General features: G+C 37.0%; 2 protein-coding genes across 3 annotated transcripts in view; one reads left to right on the forward strand and one right to left on the reverse strand.

The window, feature by feature from the left end:
- The window catches only part of LOC111337300 (alpha-aminoadipic semialdehyde dehydrogenase), a 24,542-nt gene extending 13,519 nt beyond the window's left edge, over nucleotides 1-11,023 (forward strand). For both annotated transcript variants that reach the window (XM_022943575.2, XM_088758393.1), the window contains 16 exons: nucleotides 1,503-1,626; nucleotides 1,951-2,083; nucleotides 2,242-2,286; nucleotides 3,617-3,694; nucleotides 3,810-3,867; nucleotides 4,207-4,246; nucleotides 4,783-4,824; nucleotides 5,332-5,426; nucleotides 6,308-6,392; nucleotides 7,023-7,102; nucleotides 8,354-8,380; nucleotides 8,726-8,842; nucleotides 8,981-9,078; nucleotides 9,770-9,843; nucleotides 10,458-10,533; nucleotides 10,930-11,023. In XM_022943575.2, coding sequence (XP_022799310.1) covers nucleotides 1,503-1,626; nucleotides 1,951-2,083; nucleotides 2,242-2,286; nucleotides 3,617-3,694; nucleotides 3,810-3,867; nucleotides 4,207-4,246; nucleotides 4,783-4,824; nucleotides 5,332-5,426; nucleotides 6,308-6,392; nucleotides 7,023-7,102; nucleotides 8,354-8,380; nucleotides 8,726-8,842; nucleotides 8,981-9,078; nucleotides 9,770-9,843; nucleotides 10,458-10,533; nucleotides 10,930-10,984 — 1,227 coding nt within the window. In that variant the 3' untranslated portion in view covers nucleotides 10,985-11,023. The remainder of the gene's footprint in view (nucleotides 1-1,502; nucleotides 1,627-1,950; nucleotides 2,084-2,241; nucleotides 2,287-3,616; nucleotides 3,695-3,809; nucleotides 3,868-4,206; nucleotides 4,247-4,782; nucleotides 4,825-5,331; nucleotides 5,427-6,307; nucleotides 6,393-7,022; nucleotides 7,103-8,353; nucleotides 8,381-8,725; nucleotides 8,843-8,980; nucleotides 9,079-9,769; nucleotides 9,844-10,457; nucleotides 10,534-10,929) is intronic.
- Nucleotides 11,024-12,058: 1,035 nt separating this feature from the next.
- LOC111337308 (integrator complex subunit 14) lies at nucleotides 12,059-15,378 on the reverse strand. The gene is made up of 4 exons (XM_022943585.2): nucleotides 14,284-15,378; nucleotides 13,602-13,869; nucleotides 12,962-13,027; nucleotides 12,059-12,532 (listed from the first exon to the last, which is right to left on the reverse strand). Exons 1-4 carry the CDS (start codon nucleotides 15,264-15,266, stop codon nucleotides 12,338-12,340), a joined length of 1,512 nt encoding a protein of 503 aa, XP_022799320.2. The 5' UTR covers nucleotides 15,267-15,378; the 3' UTR covers nucleotides 12,059-12,337.
- Nucleotides 15,379-16,027: the final 649 nt, after the last annotated feature.

The raw sequence follows: 16,027 nt of genomic DNA on the forward strand, positions 1-16,027 counted from the left end.
GGCAAGCATCTGAAAGAAGCCCACAGTGTAGCGTCCACTAGCCTAGTGGAAATGTTTTCCGTTCTCAAGAAATGCCGCGGGAAAATGGACTGCCTAATTCACGAAATGTTATTCATTCGCGAACAAAAACCAAAGCTAAACACGCAGTCTGACTCAATACGTGCAAAAGTATTTATTTAAACATATACTGCACGATCTGACATGCTAAACACCAATAACAATGAACGCTCATTATTCTAATGAAGTTATCACATTTTATTTGTATATAATCTTTGAGCTACAATTTTACATCAGTTTTAACATTTTACTTGATAATGAGGTCATGCAGACTTCGAAACATCGTAGTTTTTTACCGTTAATTTTTATTATCAAGTTGAACATTGCAAGGATTTTTAAGATCATAACATGAACAGTAAAACTACAAAAGAAACTTTTGAAAGGTTGAACGTTATAAGAACATTAGATAATCATGAAGTTTATTCCCACATATAAATATTAATTTGCAGGATATTTTTAAACATTGAAGGAAATTTAAATATTGAGTTCCATATATTAGAAGATTATAAATAATCGATTTATTTAGAGAATTTAGTTTATAAGTTTTACAGCAATCTTATTCACAGAATGTGACTTAGTTGTTGTCATGTATATTAATAATAGATTGTAAATTAGCGATGTTATATTAGTATTGGTTGTGTCTTAAATAAATTTTCCATGCTTTCCTAGCAAATAGGTTTTTACATTTTTTATATAAGTGCAACAATGCATAGTTTCATAGCTGTGTGCCCTATGAAACTTTCTTTTCTTGGTATGCTGAAGTTCAATAAACTGTGCCCTAATAATAATAATAATAATAATAATAATAATAATAATAATAATAATAATGGGTTATTCACAGTATATCCACATAAAAGGTGTGGCTCTTCATCTGTGAAGGCCTACGATACTAATATTTAATATTAAAACTAAATCATGACAACTAACTAAATTGGAATAGAAACTATACATGAATGTTAATTGATAAAATATGTAGAATGTAGTGGTTGGTACCGGTGGTTGATTGTTTCTATGTCTTAATTTACAAGGAGGACAAAGCGCACGCCTTTAAGAACGCCTTGCACAGCCTGCAGTATTCTTTAAAATCTGCACAATTTCTTATATTTACTGGCAATTCCTTAAAAATTATGGCTGCTGAATGCTGAAAGGTGCCTTGTACAAATGGAACATAAAGCCTTGGAGCAACACTGGAACAGAGATACCTAACGGGTTTAATGACTTGCAGATTTAAATGGGAGGGCCAGTTATCAGAAAACAGTGCTTTAAAAATAGTTTTTTAGTAGCAATTAGTCCCTTAGCTCCAGAATAGGTAGCCAGCTGAGATCCAAAATGGTAGATATACTGTTTACATATTTACAAGTGACGAAACTAGCCATAGCCAACTGGAGCCTTGGAACATTGGAATGATGTTTAACAGGTTGGAACATTGGAATGATGTTTAACAGGTTGCTCTTGAAGTTGGCAAGATCAAACCAGAAGGTATTGGTGAGGTTCAGGAGTATGTTGACATTTGTGATTATGCTGTTGGTCTTTCAAGGATGATTGATGGAAAAGTTCTCCCCTCAGAACGTAAGAGTTGTCATTCACTCATTCACTACTTAACAGTGATGCAGTTCAATCTTAATTAATTTTGTAGCTATGGACAGAAGGCAGACCATTTGGCCTTTTTATTGAGCACAAGCAGCAAAAACGTTGACCTCTAGGTAGCTGAAAACAAAACCAGTGAGTGGCTGGGTAGAGAAGTTTGTATCATGAGGTTGCAAGTCTTATTTTCAAACACTGCGGCTGTTTGTGATGACATTCTTTCGTGATTGCGATGTAGCTTGCATAATTATCCCACCCATATCACTTTTAATTAGTTTCAATTTGATGTTCTGTATTATGTTGTACCAGGTCCTGGTCACACGCTTCTTGAGCAGTGGAATCCAGTTGGCTTGGTAGGAATCATTACAGCATTTAATTTTCCTGTGGCTGTTTTTGGCTGGAACAGCAGTATCAGCATGGTGTGCGGAAATGTTAATCTTTGGTAGGGATTTCAACAAAAAAATAGTATGGTAATCATTACATGTATTAGCTCTTTTTTCATAATGGAATTTTTTTTTCAAAAGAATGTCATGTACTTGATAACTGATTTATCACAGTCACAATTTTTCAAAATTGTTCCTAATGATTGTTGTCTTACAGGAAGGGTGCCCCATCAACTCCCTTGACAAGTGTTGCTGTTACAAAGTAAGTGAGTTCTAGGCAAATTGTCCTAAAATATGGAGATGGTACAAAATGTGGACCCCCCTTCTGGAACCCCTTCTGCACCCCCTTCTGGACCCCTCTAATTAGATTAAGAAAGGCTGAAAACAATAAATACTTGGTGAGACTTAACAGGAGGTCATCATCAAAGTGGCATATTTCATGCTACAAACATTTGCTTGAATCTTCAAAAAGTGCCACTAGAAATGATAATTCTCTCGTGTGCTATAATTGTGGAATCCATTTTGTTTCTAAGTTAGAGTGTTGACCTTGGCACAAGGCTATAAAACTTCCAGTCTTTTCCTCTGATTGACTGATCAGATTATTCCACCATTTTGATTGCATCATCTCATGTCCTTGGCTACCACCACTGACCAAAAAAATTGTGGACACCATACACAGAGCTCTATGGTGGAATGTTGAAGGTAAGGTGTGTGATTGTTTGGCAAGAAAATGTTATCATTGTTTATCGTTTATCGATGACTTCAGGAATGTCAAGATTGCATACAAAATGCGAAAAAATCCCACACCCACCTTCAACATTCCACCATAGAGCTCCGTGTATGGATGACCACAATTTTTTTGGTCAGCGGTGGTAGCCGTGATAGCCATGAGATGATGCAATCAAAGTGGCGGAAAAAATCTGATCGGAATTGCCGATCAGAGGAAACACCGGAAGTTTTGTAGCCTTGTGCCGAGGTCCCCACTCTAACTTATAAACAAAAATTAATGATAGCACATGGGAGAATTAACATTTCTAGTGGCACTTTTTGAAGATTAAGGCAAATGGTTGTTGCATGAAATGCCACTTTGATGATGACCTCTTAAGTTGTACCAGTTATTTACTGTTTTCATCCTTTCTTAATCTAGTCAAGGGGTCCAAAAGGGGGTCCAAAAGGGGGTCCAGAAGGGGGTCCAGAAGGAGGGGTCCACATTTTGTACCGTCCCTCAAAAATGTGTCTTTCGAACTATAAAATAATCTTTTGGTATGGGTCTTACAGTCTTTCTTAGGTCATTCCTGAAACTATGACCAAAATGGACAGTAATTTGTTTTCAAGGTCCTAGGAAGGCTTGCAGGGAGGGTAGAGTTCTGACAATTGTGTGGTCTCTTATTTAAAAACTTTCACCCTTATTTTTCCTGTCACTTACAATTATAATACATTAAATCACAAATATTCAAATTATAGAATGTCCATCTTAGAGAATAAATTTTATGTTCAAAGAAAGCTACCAGTATAGTTTTAAAATAACTTTTAGAAGAAGAAATATTATTGTAAGTTGTGGTTTTAAGGACTGTGTCTTTCTCCTCATGCAGGATTGTCAGTGAGGTATTAGCTCAGAACTCAGTACCTGGAGCTGTTTGCTCCCTTGTCTGTGGTGGAGCAGACATTGGGTAAGAAATACTGGATGATCTCATATTTTTTTCCTTCATTTGTTGTTGAAATGTCTGCCAAAAGGAATGGAAAAATGTAGTTCTGTTGTTGAATAAAACGTTTCTTTTATTTCAGGCAAGCTATGGCAGAGGATGAGAGAGTAGATTTGGTGTCTTTCACAGGAAGTACACAGGTAGAAGGTTTACGTATTGTGTCACCTTACTTGATGTCTGTTATTAGAGAGGTAATGTATATGGCATTCTAGCAAATGAAATGGTCAAAGCTACAAATTCTTCAATAATCTTTTACTTGATATTTTTGCATAATGAGTTAGTATTGAACTATATTTTTTTAAGTATCTACTCAAAAGTGAATGCTAATCATTCTTTCATTTTTGGCAGTATTTCTTTCATTGGCTGAACCAAGGCAGTCTGTTGAAGTTGGATAATTGCATGCCCTAGACATTCTTAATGACTGTTTAATTAATGTAAAGGAAATCATTAGGTGTGACACAAACTTTTTTCTTTCCAAGGTTGGGCAGAAGGTTGGCACAACTGTGCAAAACAGATTTGGTAAGTTTTAGGCATCATTGTTTGTATCATTTACCTGTTAAGGGTAGATTGTGCAGCACTACTGATTACAACAAAATAATCTTAATTTCACTCATTTCCAGCGGGTTAGTTTTGGGAATACATGTGCACAATTCATACCATGTAATTGCTAAGTAACATTTTTTTAATTATCTATTTCTAGTAACTAGCTCATCTTTCAAACCGGCAGTCTAAATCCCACAGGTATCAACGAGCGCTTTTCATTCCACTAATTTATTCATGTTTTTCTCGTTGCCATGTTCCCACCAATCACATAGCTCCATTTTCTGCCTTTAAAAGCACACACAACCCACAATTCCTCTGTTCACTCCGACAAAGGGCTAGCGCTCGAAACGTCAGCTTTTTTAATCGTAACGGTGGCCAAATTGCCATTTCAACTTTGTTGATATATTTAAATTATTTCGTTACCCCCACTGACGCAGCCCCAAACAGTTTATTTAGAAACTATCATCCTTTATTTCTAGTAACATTGTGTTTTAATTATTTTTGTTTCTCAGGGAGAAAAATATTGGAACTTGGGGGAAACAATGCCATTATTGGTAAGTTCATTGTTAGAGGTTAACTGACATTAAAGGTCTATTTGTCAGCTAGATACTTACAATTTTTATTTTCTTAACATTCATCTTAATTTAATTATTGCTTTGTTGCTTTTTTTTTCATTTTTTTTTTTAATTGAAAAGGGATAATCTTTTGAAAAGTTCTGGTTAATAATTACTACTACGAGGGTCTGAATGGGTTTAACTGTTAGCCTTAAAAACAGCAAAAAAAAATAGCCATTAAGCATAAAAAATTGACAAATTTTAACTGTTAGTCATAAAAAATGTTAACTGTAAAAATTATTTTTTTTAAATACAATCAATAGGAATTAACTTTTAGCTGGAATTAAGCCATCACCCCATTGACATCCTCAATTATTTGTTGAGGAAGCCAAAAAAAAAAAACAAAAAAACAAAAAAAACCACGAAAATTTTTCATATAATTTCTAGGATGAGAGTATAACCTTGTACCCCAGATTAATTTTAAATCCTGTCTTTTTTTCCTTCCAGTAATGGATGATGCAGACTTAAACCTTGCCATTCCTTCAGTTTTGTTTGCATCAGTGGGTACTGCTGGGCAGAGGTGTACCACAACAAGAAGACTGGTTTGTGACAATGATTTGTGACCATATTTTTTCATTAATTAGAATTAAATATTATATCTCAGACAGTTGCTCTGAAGGAGGCCTGAATTAAAATTGTGGGTTAAATGTTCGGTCACAAATCACCATCAAGGCTTTGAAGCTTGTATGTAAATGCAAGTTTTTCATGATAAAGGCTTTGACAGCAACAAAAAGCATATGACTTTGAAATTTATGAAAAAAGTAGCATCGTGAGAATTATATAAAGACTGTACCTGAATGTCTGTCAGTACCCTGGCCCCAGAGGTTCTCTTCTCCCTACCGGAGTGCTAGAATTTGGTGCGAAGCGCCGACCAACGAGCTGCAGAGCAGCGAGCGGAGAGAACCTCTGGTCAGGACCATCGAGAATCTCACTTTCGTGCCACCAAGCTTCGGGTGACAGCCATCAATCACGCCCCTTTCTGACAACCAATCAGAGTAAAGTACTAAAATACCTCTGGGGGTAAAATACCTCTTATTGGTTGTCGGAAAGGGGTGTGATTGATGGCTGTCACCCGAAGCTTGGTGGCATGAAAGTGAGATTCTTGACAGTCCTGACCAGAGGTTCTCTCCGCTCGCTGCTTTGCAACTCGTTGGTCGGCGCTTCGTGCCGAATTCTCGTACTCTGGTAGAGAGAAGAGAACCTCTGGGACCAGGGTAGTCTGTCAGTTGAGTACATGGTGATATGTTTATAGTGTACTAAATTTGAAATATCTTCATGATTTCTTCCTTGAATCCTTTGGGCTTCTAAAATGAGGTAGCTCAATCATAAGAATGGCTTTTTCTAGATAGAGACAGCAAGGAGATGTAAGTTTTGTCAAGTACTATCAATGATGAAAATAATTGTATCTCTTTATTGATTTTAGACAGTACATGAAGATATTCATGATGATGTTGTAGAGCGTTTAAAGAAGGCCTATGCTCAAGTCAGAATTGGTGATCCTCTTGAAGGTTAGTGTTTTGACAAATTTTACTCTGTTGGGAGTCTGATCTGGATGTTTGCAGAAACACAACAGAGCGATTAGAATAAAGGAACTCTGATTTTACTATTACTAAGTACCTTTTAATTTAGTTAATAAGTATTATTCCTAAGTTAAATTGTGCTATAGAAAAGAAAAGATAACATACTTACTAGTTAATTTATAGTTGGTCGGGAATTATATTAATGCACTCCCACCAGATACTTGAGAGTAAAAAATAGCGGGAAGCAGATGACAAATTAAAAGTCCATTGTCTGTCATTTTCTGAAAATGTCATGTTTGATCACTGAGTAATGAAGAGAGCTATTCAATGATCAGAAAGTGGTTCAGATGGCAACCTACACTTACAGATTAACCTTACAGATAAACCTTAACAGGTAATTGTAGGTTGCTATTTTGATATACACTCTTAGTCTGCTCAAGGCCAGTCAAGGGCTAATTTCCTTGTGGTGGCCATCAGTTGTTATTTTCTTAGAGCGAGACTGAATGCTATGTGAGAGGCCATTAGACTAGTATATTACATTCCTATAAGATGCAGTTAGATTTCCAGTATTATCCATTCAGTTTACTAATAAACAGCAAACTTTTCTCCATCACGCAGCGGACACTCTGTATGGTCCAGTTCACTCTGAGATGGCAGTGGATATTTACAAGAAGGCTGTGGATGATGCTCAGAAGCAGGTCTGTTGATATTTGTTGAGTGGCAGAGATAGTAGGTTACTATGGGGTTGCCAAGACATTGGGTTTGTCAGAAAATTTAAATAACCTTTGATCTTTACTTTGATCCTTATTCAGTAATGACATTATTTATTTACAAATTGTTTACAAGATAATTGGATTCATTGTTATAAATTAAAATTTCATGTGGAACCTCATTCCTAAGGTTTTTCCTTCTTCCATCCCTGTTTCCAAGTGAGTGATGAGATAATTTTTCTAGGTTGGAATTATTTTAAAAATATAGAAAATTTAGGAAGACATTAAAAACATTTTATTTTATTTCGCCATGCACCGTGAAGAGTTGAATTGCCTTGAGGAATCTAACTTCAGACCTTTGGATTCCCACGGCAATTTTACATCACAAATAACTTGCTGGTGAGGATTGTGAAAGTCATTACATGGTTTATTTTTAAACACACAACAATTAGCAAGGATCGGCAATTTTGTGGTTGTTGTGTGGACATCTAGACTGGGAAGGATGATTAATTTTTAACCAATTAAAACTAGTTTTGAAAAAATAGGATTTAAAGTGCACCTAAACCCAAAAATTGTTTTTTGCTTAACGAAATAAGCATATTTTTGGGAGTATTTCTGGGCAAAAATTTTTTTATTTGCTCAAAATCTTCAATTTTCTGCGCCCAGTCAAAATACGAAAAATCGGCCGCCATCTTGCCCCACGACCGAGTTTAAAGAGGAATGGCTCTAGCGGGTAATGTGACGTCAAATTGAGAACACGAAAGTCTGCATTTCACACATTTTCACTTGTTTGGGAAGGTTGTAGTCGATATTGTCCGAAAATATGCCGACTAAGTGTGTTGTAGAAGGATGTAGCAACGTGCGAAATTTGCAAGAGAGTATCGCGCTTGATACATTCCTCATACAACACACCTAGTCGGCATATTTCGGACAATATCGAAGACAACCTTCCCAAACAAGTGAAATTGTGTGAAATGCAGACTTTCATGTTCTCGATTTGACGTCACATTACCCGCTAGAGCCATTCCTCTTTAAACTCGGTCGTGGGGCAAGATGGCGGCCGATTTTCCGTATTTTGACTGGGCACAGAAAATTAAACATTTGAGCAAATAAAAAAATTTTTGCACAGAAATACTCCAAAAAATAAGCTTATTTCGTTAAGCGAAAAAAAAATTTGGGGTTTAGGTGCACTTTAAATAGAAGAGGTGACTTCTTTTACAATTTTCTATCTTTGTGCAGGGAGGAAAGATTGTGCATGGTGGAAAGGTAAGAATGGTTACTTTTGGCTAATTGTTAATGAACATTCATGTTGAGCAATATCTGTTATCTAAGAGACTTGGGAACCATTGCAAATATAAGCTGAAATTATATCTTTCATCTAATCAACACAGTAACAGCTGCTTGAGTTGCATTAAAATCCTGGTTTCATAATTATTATTTATACCAGTATCTAATCATAGGTCAGAAGGATTTATTTAGATTGGTCAATAAGGATTATTTTGTGTTGTGTACTGGCAAATGTAATTTTTTTTGCTATAAAAGTGTTGGTACATTCAGTTAAAAACTACATTATTTTAAATGCATTTTAAATTTGCTTATTTACTCATTCAGGTGTTAGAAAAGCCTGGTTTTTATGTGGAGCCCACAATTGTGACTGGTTTGGCCCATGATGCTGAGATAGTACAAAGGGAATCTTTTGTTCCTGTTCTGTATGTTGTCAAGTGCAAGGTACAGGATCATGTACCAAATTGTAATTACACCTTCAACGGTTGATTTGCAGTTTAGTAATTTTAGTTTCTTCTCAGTCAAAATACTGAGAAGCATCTCGTGAATGGTTAGTAATAAGCATTTAATTTCATTTTTCAGAGCTTTGAAGAGGCTGTTGGGTATAACAATGAAGTTAAGCAAGGCCTGTCCAGTAGTATTTTCACAAAAGACATTGGAAAGGTGTTCAACTGGATGGGGTAACTATTAATTAAAACTACATTAAATTTATCGTAATTACAGTACTGTAGTGAAGTTCAAAGTACCTGTGTGTATTTAAGTATGATCATACTGAAAAATTTTTCCAGGTTGAAGGATAAACTTGTTATAGGGCTTAAAAACTCATTTCTTTTCTTCCTTCCCCCCTCAGCAAATTTTTAATAGAATTTAAAAATTATATTATAATTAATTATATATAAATTTAAATCCCAGAAGTGATAAACCTGTAAATTCTCCCCATAATATCCATACAATATCCAGCAACAGGTATTGAGAAATACTCAAACTTATCAGGTAGAAGTTGTGATCTTGATCTAACACCAAAAGCTCATCACTAATTTACAACGAAATAATTTGTAGTAACTTGAGGGGAGAATTAATTAACAATTAAATCTTGGGGGTCAATTTGAATAGTTTATCAACTTAAGCCAATTTTAGCTTCAAAGAATTATGAAACCTCTGATATTATTGTGACCACTTGGGGAATCCTTAGCCAGTACTAACTGTTAATTTTGGTTAATACACACTCCCTTCTTGTGCTGACTCATGAGATATCACATTGAACACTTGAAAAGAGATTCTAGGTGTACCTGTGTATTTACTAATTATTGTATTAGCCCACATCAAATTAAACCTCAAAAAGAAACTTTTATTTGCTGCCAATTTCTCCAGGCCCTTAGGTTCAGACTGTGGCATCGTCAATGTTAATATTCCTACAAGTGGAGCAGAGATTGGAGGTGCATTTGGTAAGTATGATGGATGTGGTCATCAGAAGATCATGTTTTGCTTGAAAGGTTGCTGATTAAGAATGTGCTAATGTGCTGAATTGTCCAATAATGGACCCTGGTAGCAAGTTTCAGCCCAAAAGAGATAATTACCTATTTGAGGAGGTTGAACATTCAGCTCACAAGTGGCTGCAGGAGATCTGTTAGCCCAGATACACATGTGGTTAGGTGTTGTTTGAAGTGTGGATCAGGGTCCCTGTGAGGTGTTTTTGGATGATACTTTATCATCTGGCAGTACCTTTCTCTCTTTAAATAGGTACTAACTGGAAACTGTCAAGGTAACTTGACGAAATGCAGAGGGGTAACTTGTACTGGACTAGCCTCCCATTTTGGAGGAGTTTGACTTAATATCCAGTAGTCCTTCTTCCTTCATTCTACAGAAACCACATTCCTTGGCAGCCATGTTAGTCATTCTGTTATCATGGAGTGACATTTTTTTTACTTAAAAAAAAGTGTCTACCTAAGGAGGGTTTCTTTATGGGAGTTTTAAACCTTTTGTGCAGCAATATATATTTTAGAGTGGAGGTACACTATTATTCTTTGGGTACCATTTAAATATTTATGTTAATTGACAGGTGGTGAGAAACACACTGGAGGAGGCCGTGAATCTGGAAGTGATGCTTGGAAAGCATACATGAGGAGGTCAACATGGTAAATTAATTACTTATCATTTTTTAAAATTTCAAGCAAGCTTATGTTTGAGAGAGAGGTAAAATTAATTTACCTTGTCATAAGGGTGGAGCAAAAAAAAAATAGAACCCCCTTGAAGAACTGGAGCCCAGATTTAGAATTTTGTATTCAAAATTTGGTGCTCTTTCAGCAAGCTGGTATACAGAAAACTTGATGGTTAAAGCTAAGCTGTGTGTAAGGTAAATACCTGACAAGTGTTCTTCATACTGCTGAGATAGGCAGTATGATTGCAGAAGGTCCTAACTAAGAGATGGTAGATTTTGAGTTGGGTAATTGACTAAAGAAAGATTGCATTTGCCTTGATACAGGTATCCATTAAAAGTACTAAACAAAAAATCCCCTTTTTCCCTTTCTCAGTACAATTAACTTCAGCAAAGAGCTTCCTCTTGCACAAGGTATCAAGTTTGGTTAATGATTGCAGCTGTAGCTTAAAAAGATGTGTCCAAGGAAACCAACAACAAATAATTGGACTAAAAAGACCAAGACAGGTTCACACAGTTGGTCAGGAGCATGGAAAAAAGAACTTGTTAGGGTGACTAAAATGTAATTAACCTAGTAATTACATGTAGTACTATGTTACAATCACTACTTAAAGGAAATATTTAAACATTTTAAATTAAAGGTTGTATTCAAGTACTGAAAGTGCAGGTTTAGGAAGAACTGGTCTCAGATGTTCAAAGGGTGCCAGATGATACTATCCACATGATAGCATCATCTGAAAGAGTTGAGATCTGATCAAAGAAACTTGAATAAGCCTATTGTACCAACAGTAGTGCCATTTGTTAGTAATTAAAAGTACAATGTTTGAGTGAAATAATTGCAGGGCATGTGACTGCGTAATATTTCCTTGTTTTAAAATTATTTCCTGAACTTTGCTGAACTTAAAGTTTGAACCATCGTGGACCTGTCAAAAGTTAGTCAGTGATTTTGATAAAATGTTGACTTTTGTTGAGTGAAAGAGTACTTAGCACATTTTACTTAATGTCAAGTTTTTCCATGACAATAAAATTCAACACACTTGAACTGTCCAACTTTGATTTTTCTTCAAAGTAAAGAACTGTAAATATTGAACAAAGATAAGTTGACACATTTCATGCCCTAGCTGCTGTACAATGATAGCATTTTCAGTCATGTTCAGCAAATATTCCTCTACTTCTTTGAACAGATTCGAGGGATAATAAATATATCTTATTAACCAAGCACGAGGGCTGTACTGGGAGAATATCGGCCCGAGGTCTTGTCAGTACGGACCAAGCGCAGCGAGGTCCATACAAAATAGACTGAGGACCAATATTCTTCCAGTACTGCCCCGAGCAAGCTTGGTTAATAAGAGATTTATTATACGACTGAACTTCAAAAGGACACAAGTGCGGTATCATTCGGGACCATTCAGGACAGTGTCCGGTCCAATACTTAGAGAATATTGGACCGGCAATAGAGCATTTTGATTGGTTGATTTTAGTTATTGGCCCTCTGACTGCCCAAGTCGTGTAATAATTGACTTTTAATACCCGTTACTATGGCTCTCTTTATGTAAGCTGTGTTCAGTAAACACACTAAGTATGTGTGCTGTGCCAAAAACAGAAAAAAACAGATGGTAACAGTTGAAAAACAGTACTGTTTTCGAGCTATGAACCAACCATTGCATATATAGATCTAGATCTGTATTTAACTCTGCCTTGGAAGTTTCCAATTAAATTAAACTGTGATTGTCACAGTAAAACCAAAATGATGTTTACATCTCACAATTTAATCAACAGCAGGTTTAATCTTGAGCTGGAGTGATAGGCTTGTTTAAATCCAAACTTGTAGCACTTCTGAGACTCTGAGAGGCATGTTGTAGCTGGTGAGCTACCTCAGCAGTTGCTTTGTGACATTCTTTGTCTAACATGCTCGCCAGTACATCCAAAAGGCCCAAGTAACTATAACACAAGGCCGCACGGCGTAGTCTGTTTAGTTCCTGAAAAAGTGACGAAGAAGGAAATTGAAAAAGTATGTAGATATGCTGTAAACTCCTGCCAAGTGGATGTGACATCATTGTTTTGGGAATATTTTCCTGCACTACAAAATTGTGGGGACAGATAGTTTAACAGAGGAAACCTGGTGTATTCCCTTGCACCAGTTGTTGATAACTTAGCAATGGAAATTATTTTGCAGTTTTGATTTATAACCTCAGGACTCTTACAGTAATCACCCAAATGAATATTTTATCAGATTCATCAATACTTTCACTATAACAATTAACATTTTTCAGATTGGTGACATGCAGCCAATTTTTGAAGAAAATGTATGGAACAAAATCCCAATCCAATGGTCCACAGAATTTATGATATCTCTACTGTGTCAACTATCAAAAACTAACAGCCCAAATGTTAAATTTTTATCTCACCTTATAAAATTGTCCCTGCTTTTCAGGAAGTCTCTTGGCATAGCGTAACAGCTTTTGGACATCAGACTGAAAACATAAACAAAAGAATGATTATTGCCAAGGCTGATGATCACTTGGGAAAATCCTTAACAATTGAATATTCTGCAGAGAAGCTTATTATATCCTTGATTTTACTCATATTTTAATAAATATTTTTGGATCTCTCCCAGATTCCTAGATATTAAATTGGTGGTACTACATCAAGTAATCGGGGGATTTAAATTTTTTATAGTCAGTGACCCACGCAAAAATCAAGAACACCAGTAATGTGGAAATGCTCCTGATTACTCAGATTTACCTCCCATCATCCCATATTACAGACCTCCATGCATATGTTGACTGACAGATAGAAAACAGTTCAATCCCTATACACCGAATGCAAACTTGGCGTCCAATGTGAATTGCCATTGTTCTGGACTGACTAGCTGCGTCTTCACGTGGAAATACAAAAGGATTATTACATGTATGAGAGGCTAGTCAGTCCAGAACAATAGCAACTCAAATTGGACCCCATATTTGCATTCAGTGTATTGATGTAATCGGGTTGTCTTATTCAAATTTTCTTCACTGACTGAGCCATCTACTGCCACATCTTTCATACCTGTAGTCCACTGGGCTTGATCCACACAACATTGGCTTGTGAATTGTAGCTTCTCCTTTGACTTGGCAAAACTGGGAAAGGTGTTGTCTCAGATTCATCATTGTCAGAAGCCTGATATGGATTGGCGTCAAGTTCTGCAGCTGGACCAAGTTTCTGCATATTGCCTAGCCATGAAATGTTGTTTTCTCCAGGAAAGAATGTTGTGAGAACAAGATTGGACTTCTTTTTGCTGTCTGCCCAAGAATGAAGCATTCCAAACCAGTCAGAGCTGGAGAAGTAGCAAAAATTGATAATTCTAACAAGTACATTCACATAATACCTTCAGTGTGAAGAGTTGATCTACTGATGCAAAGTGTGTTCTTGTATGTGTTCCTCCAAGAGCCTAATTTATGTTACACCAAGTATGAAAAACCATTATTAACATTTCCACTCTGGACATTCCTTGGAGTATGGAAATGTTTGCTATAGAGTAAAACAAATTAGGTCCAATTTACTAAAGATCTTCATCCTCAAAAGAAAGGTAACAAAAGCTAATACATTTTGCAGGAAGTTTGGAAAACAGAAAGAAATTTGCAACAACAAAAAAATTGCACAAAATTACAGAAATTGATTTTTTGAAGTGCCGCAAACAAACAAATTAAAAAAAAAACCTGCAACACCCACAAGTTCAAATCATACTCACTCTAACATGACAATAGCCACCATTTTCTCCACTTTCAAACTTCCATGTAGAAGTACACAGAAGGAGGGAGTTTTACCATCCTCATCAGTGTCTCTAACAGCCTCCTTTCCTCCTTCTTTATCCTTGCTATCTGCAGATGATGTTGGAACTGGAATCACAAGATGACGGGATATGTGTGGTGGACTTCCAGCATCTGCCACATCAAGAAAACCACATATTGACAGCTCATTCGGCATTCTCCTTGTCTTCTCTTGGCCTGTGGTTTTCTTAGATGTCTCAAGTATGCTTGTTAAATCTGGTGCCGGTGACAGTGTTATTTTGGATTGCAAATGCCCACATGACAGAGTTCCCTCATAGCTTATGTAATGAGTTTGAGCAAGACGCATAAAAACATTCTGGATTGACTGGACACTAAGTGGCATGTCAGGCACATAAACACTTCCTCCTGCACCAGTGGAATCACAAAGTCTCTGAAACAGCATCAGATCCCCTCCCAATTCACTTACTGTTGCAATGCATACAACGTGTATTTTACAAGGAAATGGGATGGGAAACGGCGAAGGTTGGTCAGGATTTCCCTTCCTCTTCCCTTCTAAAAGCTCCTTAAGCGATCCCTGACCAGACCCCGTGCGGCCATCTGTGACAAGGATCACCTGACATGGCACAGAGGTGCCCCACTCTTCAATAACATGGCCGACAACACCACTAAAACCATTGTCAAAACTTGTCTTGTCGTAGACATCCACTGTTATACAGCCCTGTTTCAGTGCTTGATAATCTCTGGTAAACGGTACAACAATCTCCCACAGAGAGGAAAATGCCAACAAAGCTGAGAATTCCAACTTAAACTTGCTAGATAAGTAGTCAAAGAAAACGTGAAGTCCGCGGATGGCTAGGTGACGGCGTTCCATTAACTCATCTTCAGGTGTTTGAACACGCCGTAGCATGGAAAGCGAGACATCAAGAAGTACCACTGTTGGCATTTTGAGATTTGTGCGCGAACAGAACTTGTGAAAGGAGGAAGATGCGAGCGCGGTGATTTAACTCGCCCAGACAGCTGCCATATTGAAATCTGTGGGAGACTGGTAATGGGCACCAGACTCCGCCACGCCACCAGATGTGAATTCAGGGGCACGTCATTTGCCGCTCTAACAAATGGTAAACATGACAAACACCACAGCTTACAGCGTAAGTTATGGATGCACGCGGGAGGTTGCTAAGCACGAAAGAAGCGCAAGAGTCGCTCGAGGCGATAGCTGAGAGCGACTCTGGCTTCTTGAGTGCTTAGCAAACCTCCCAAGTGCATCCATAACTCAATAGTGTACGCTGTGGTGTTTACCATTTGTTTTATAACATAACATTGATACATTGTAGCTAAAGAGTTCCCTTTTATTTAACAGATCTTACGTGACCAGAAAAAACAAGCGCGAGTGGAAAAATAGTCTTTGCATTTGCTCACGTCAGCAGCGTACACCCATGAGCAAATGAGGGACGCTAAATTGACCAATCAGAGCGCGCGCTTTACTTTGGTTATGTTATAAAGAAGTTTCGTGTCCACCGATTCTTTTTAACAATTTGCACTTCTTTTAACTCCTTATTAGACCCGATTTCCACTTCTTTCCTGAGTTCAGTTCTCGCCCCTCCTTTCCCTAACAACTGTTATTCAATCTATTTCTCAGACGAAGGGCTAACGCTTGAATCTTCAGCTTTGAATTTCTCGATCTATCCTTGGTTTCTCCGACCG

The sequence above is a fragment of the Stylophora pistillata genome, chromosome 4, assembly GCF_964205215.1.
Source record: "Stylophora pistillata chromosome 4, jaStyPist1.2, whole genome shotgun sequence".
Taxonomy (NCBI): domain Eukaryota; kingdom Metazoa; phylum Cnidaria; class Anthozoa; order Scleractinia; family Pocilloporidae; genus Stylophora; species Stylophora pistillata.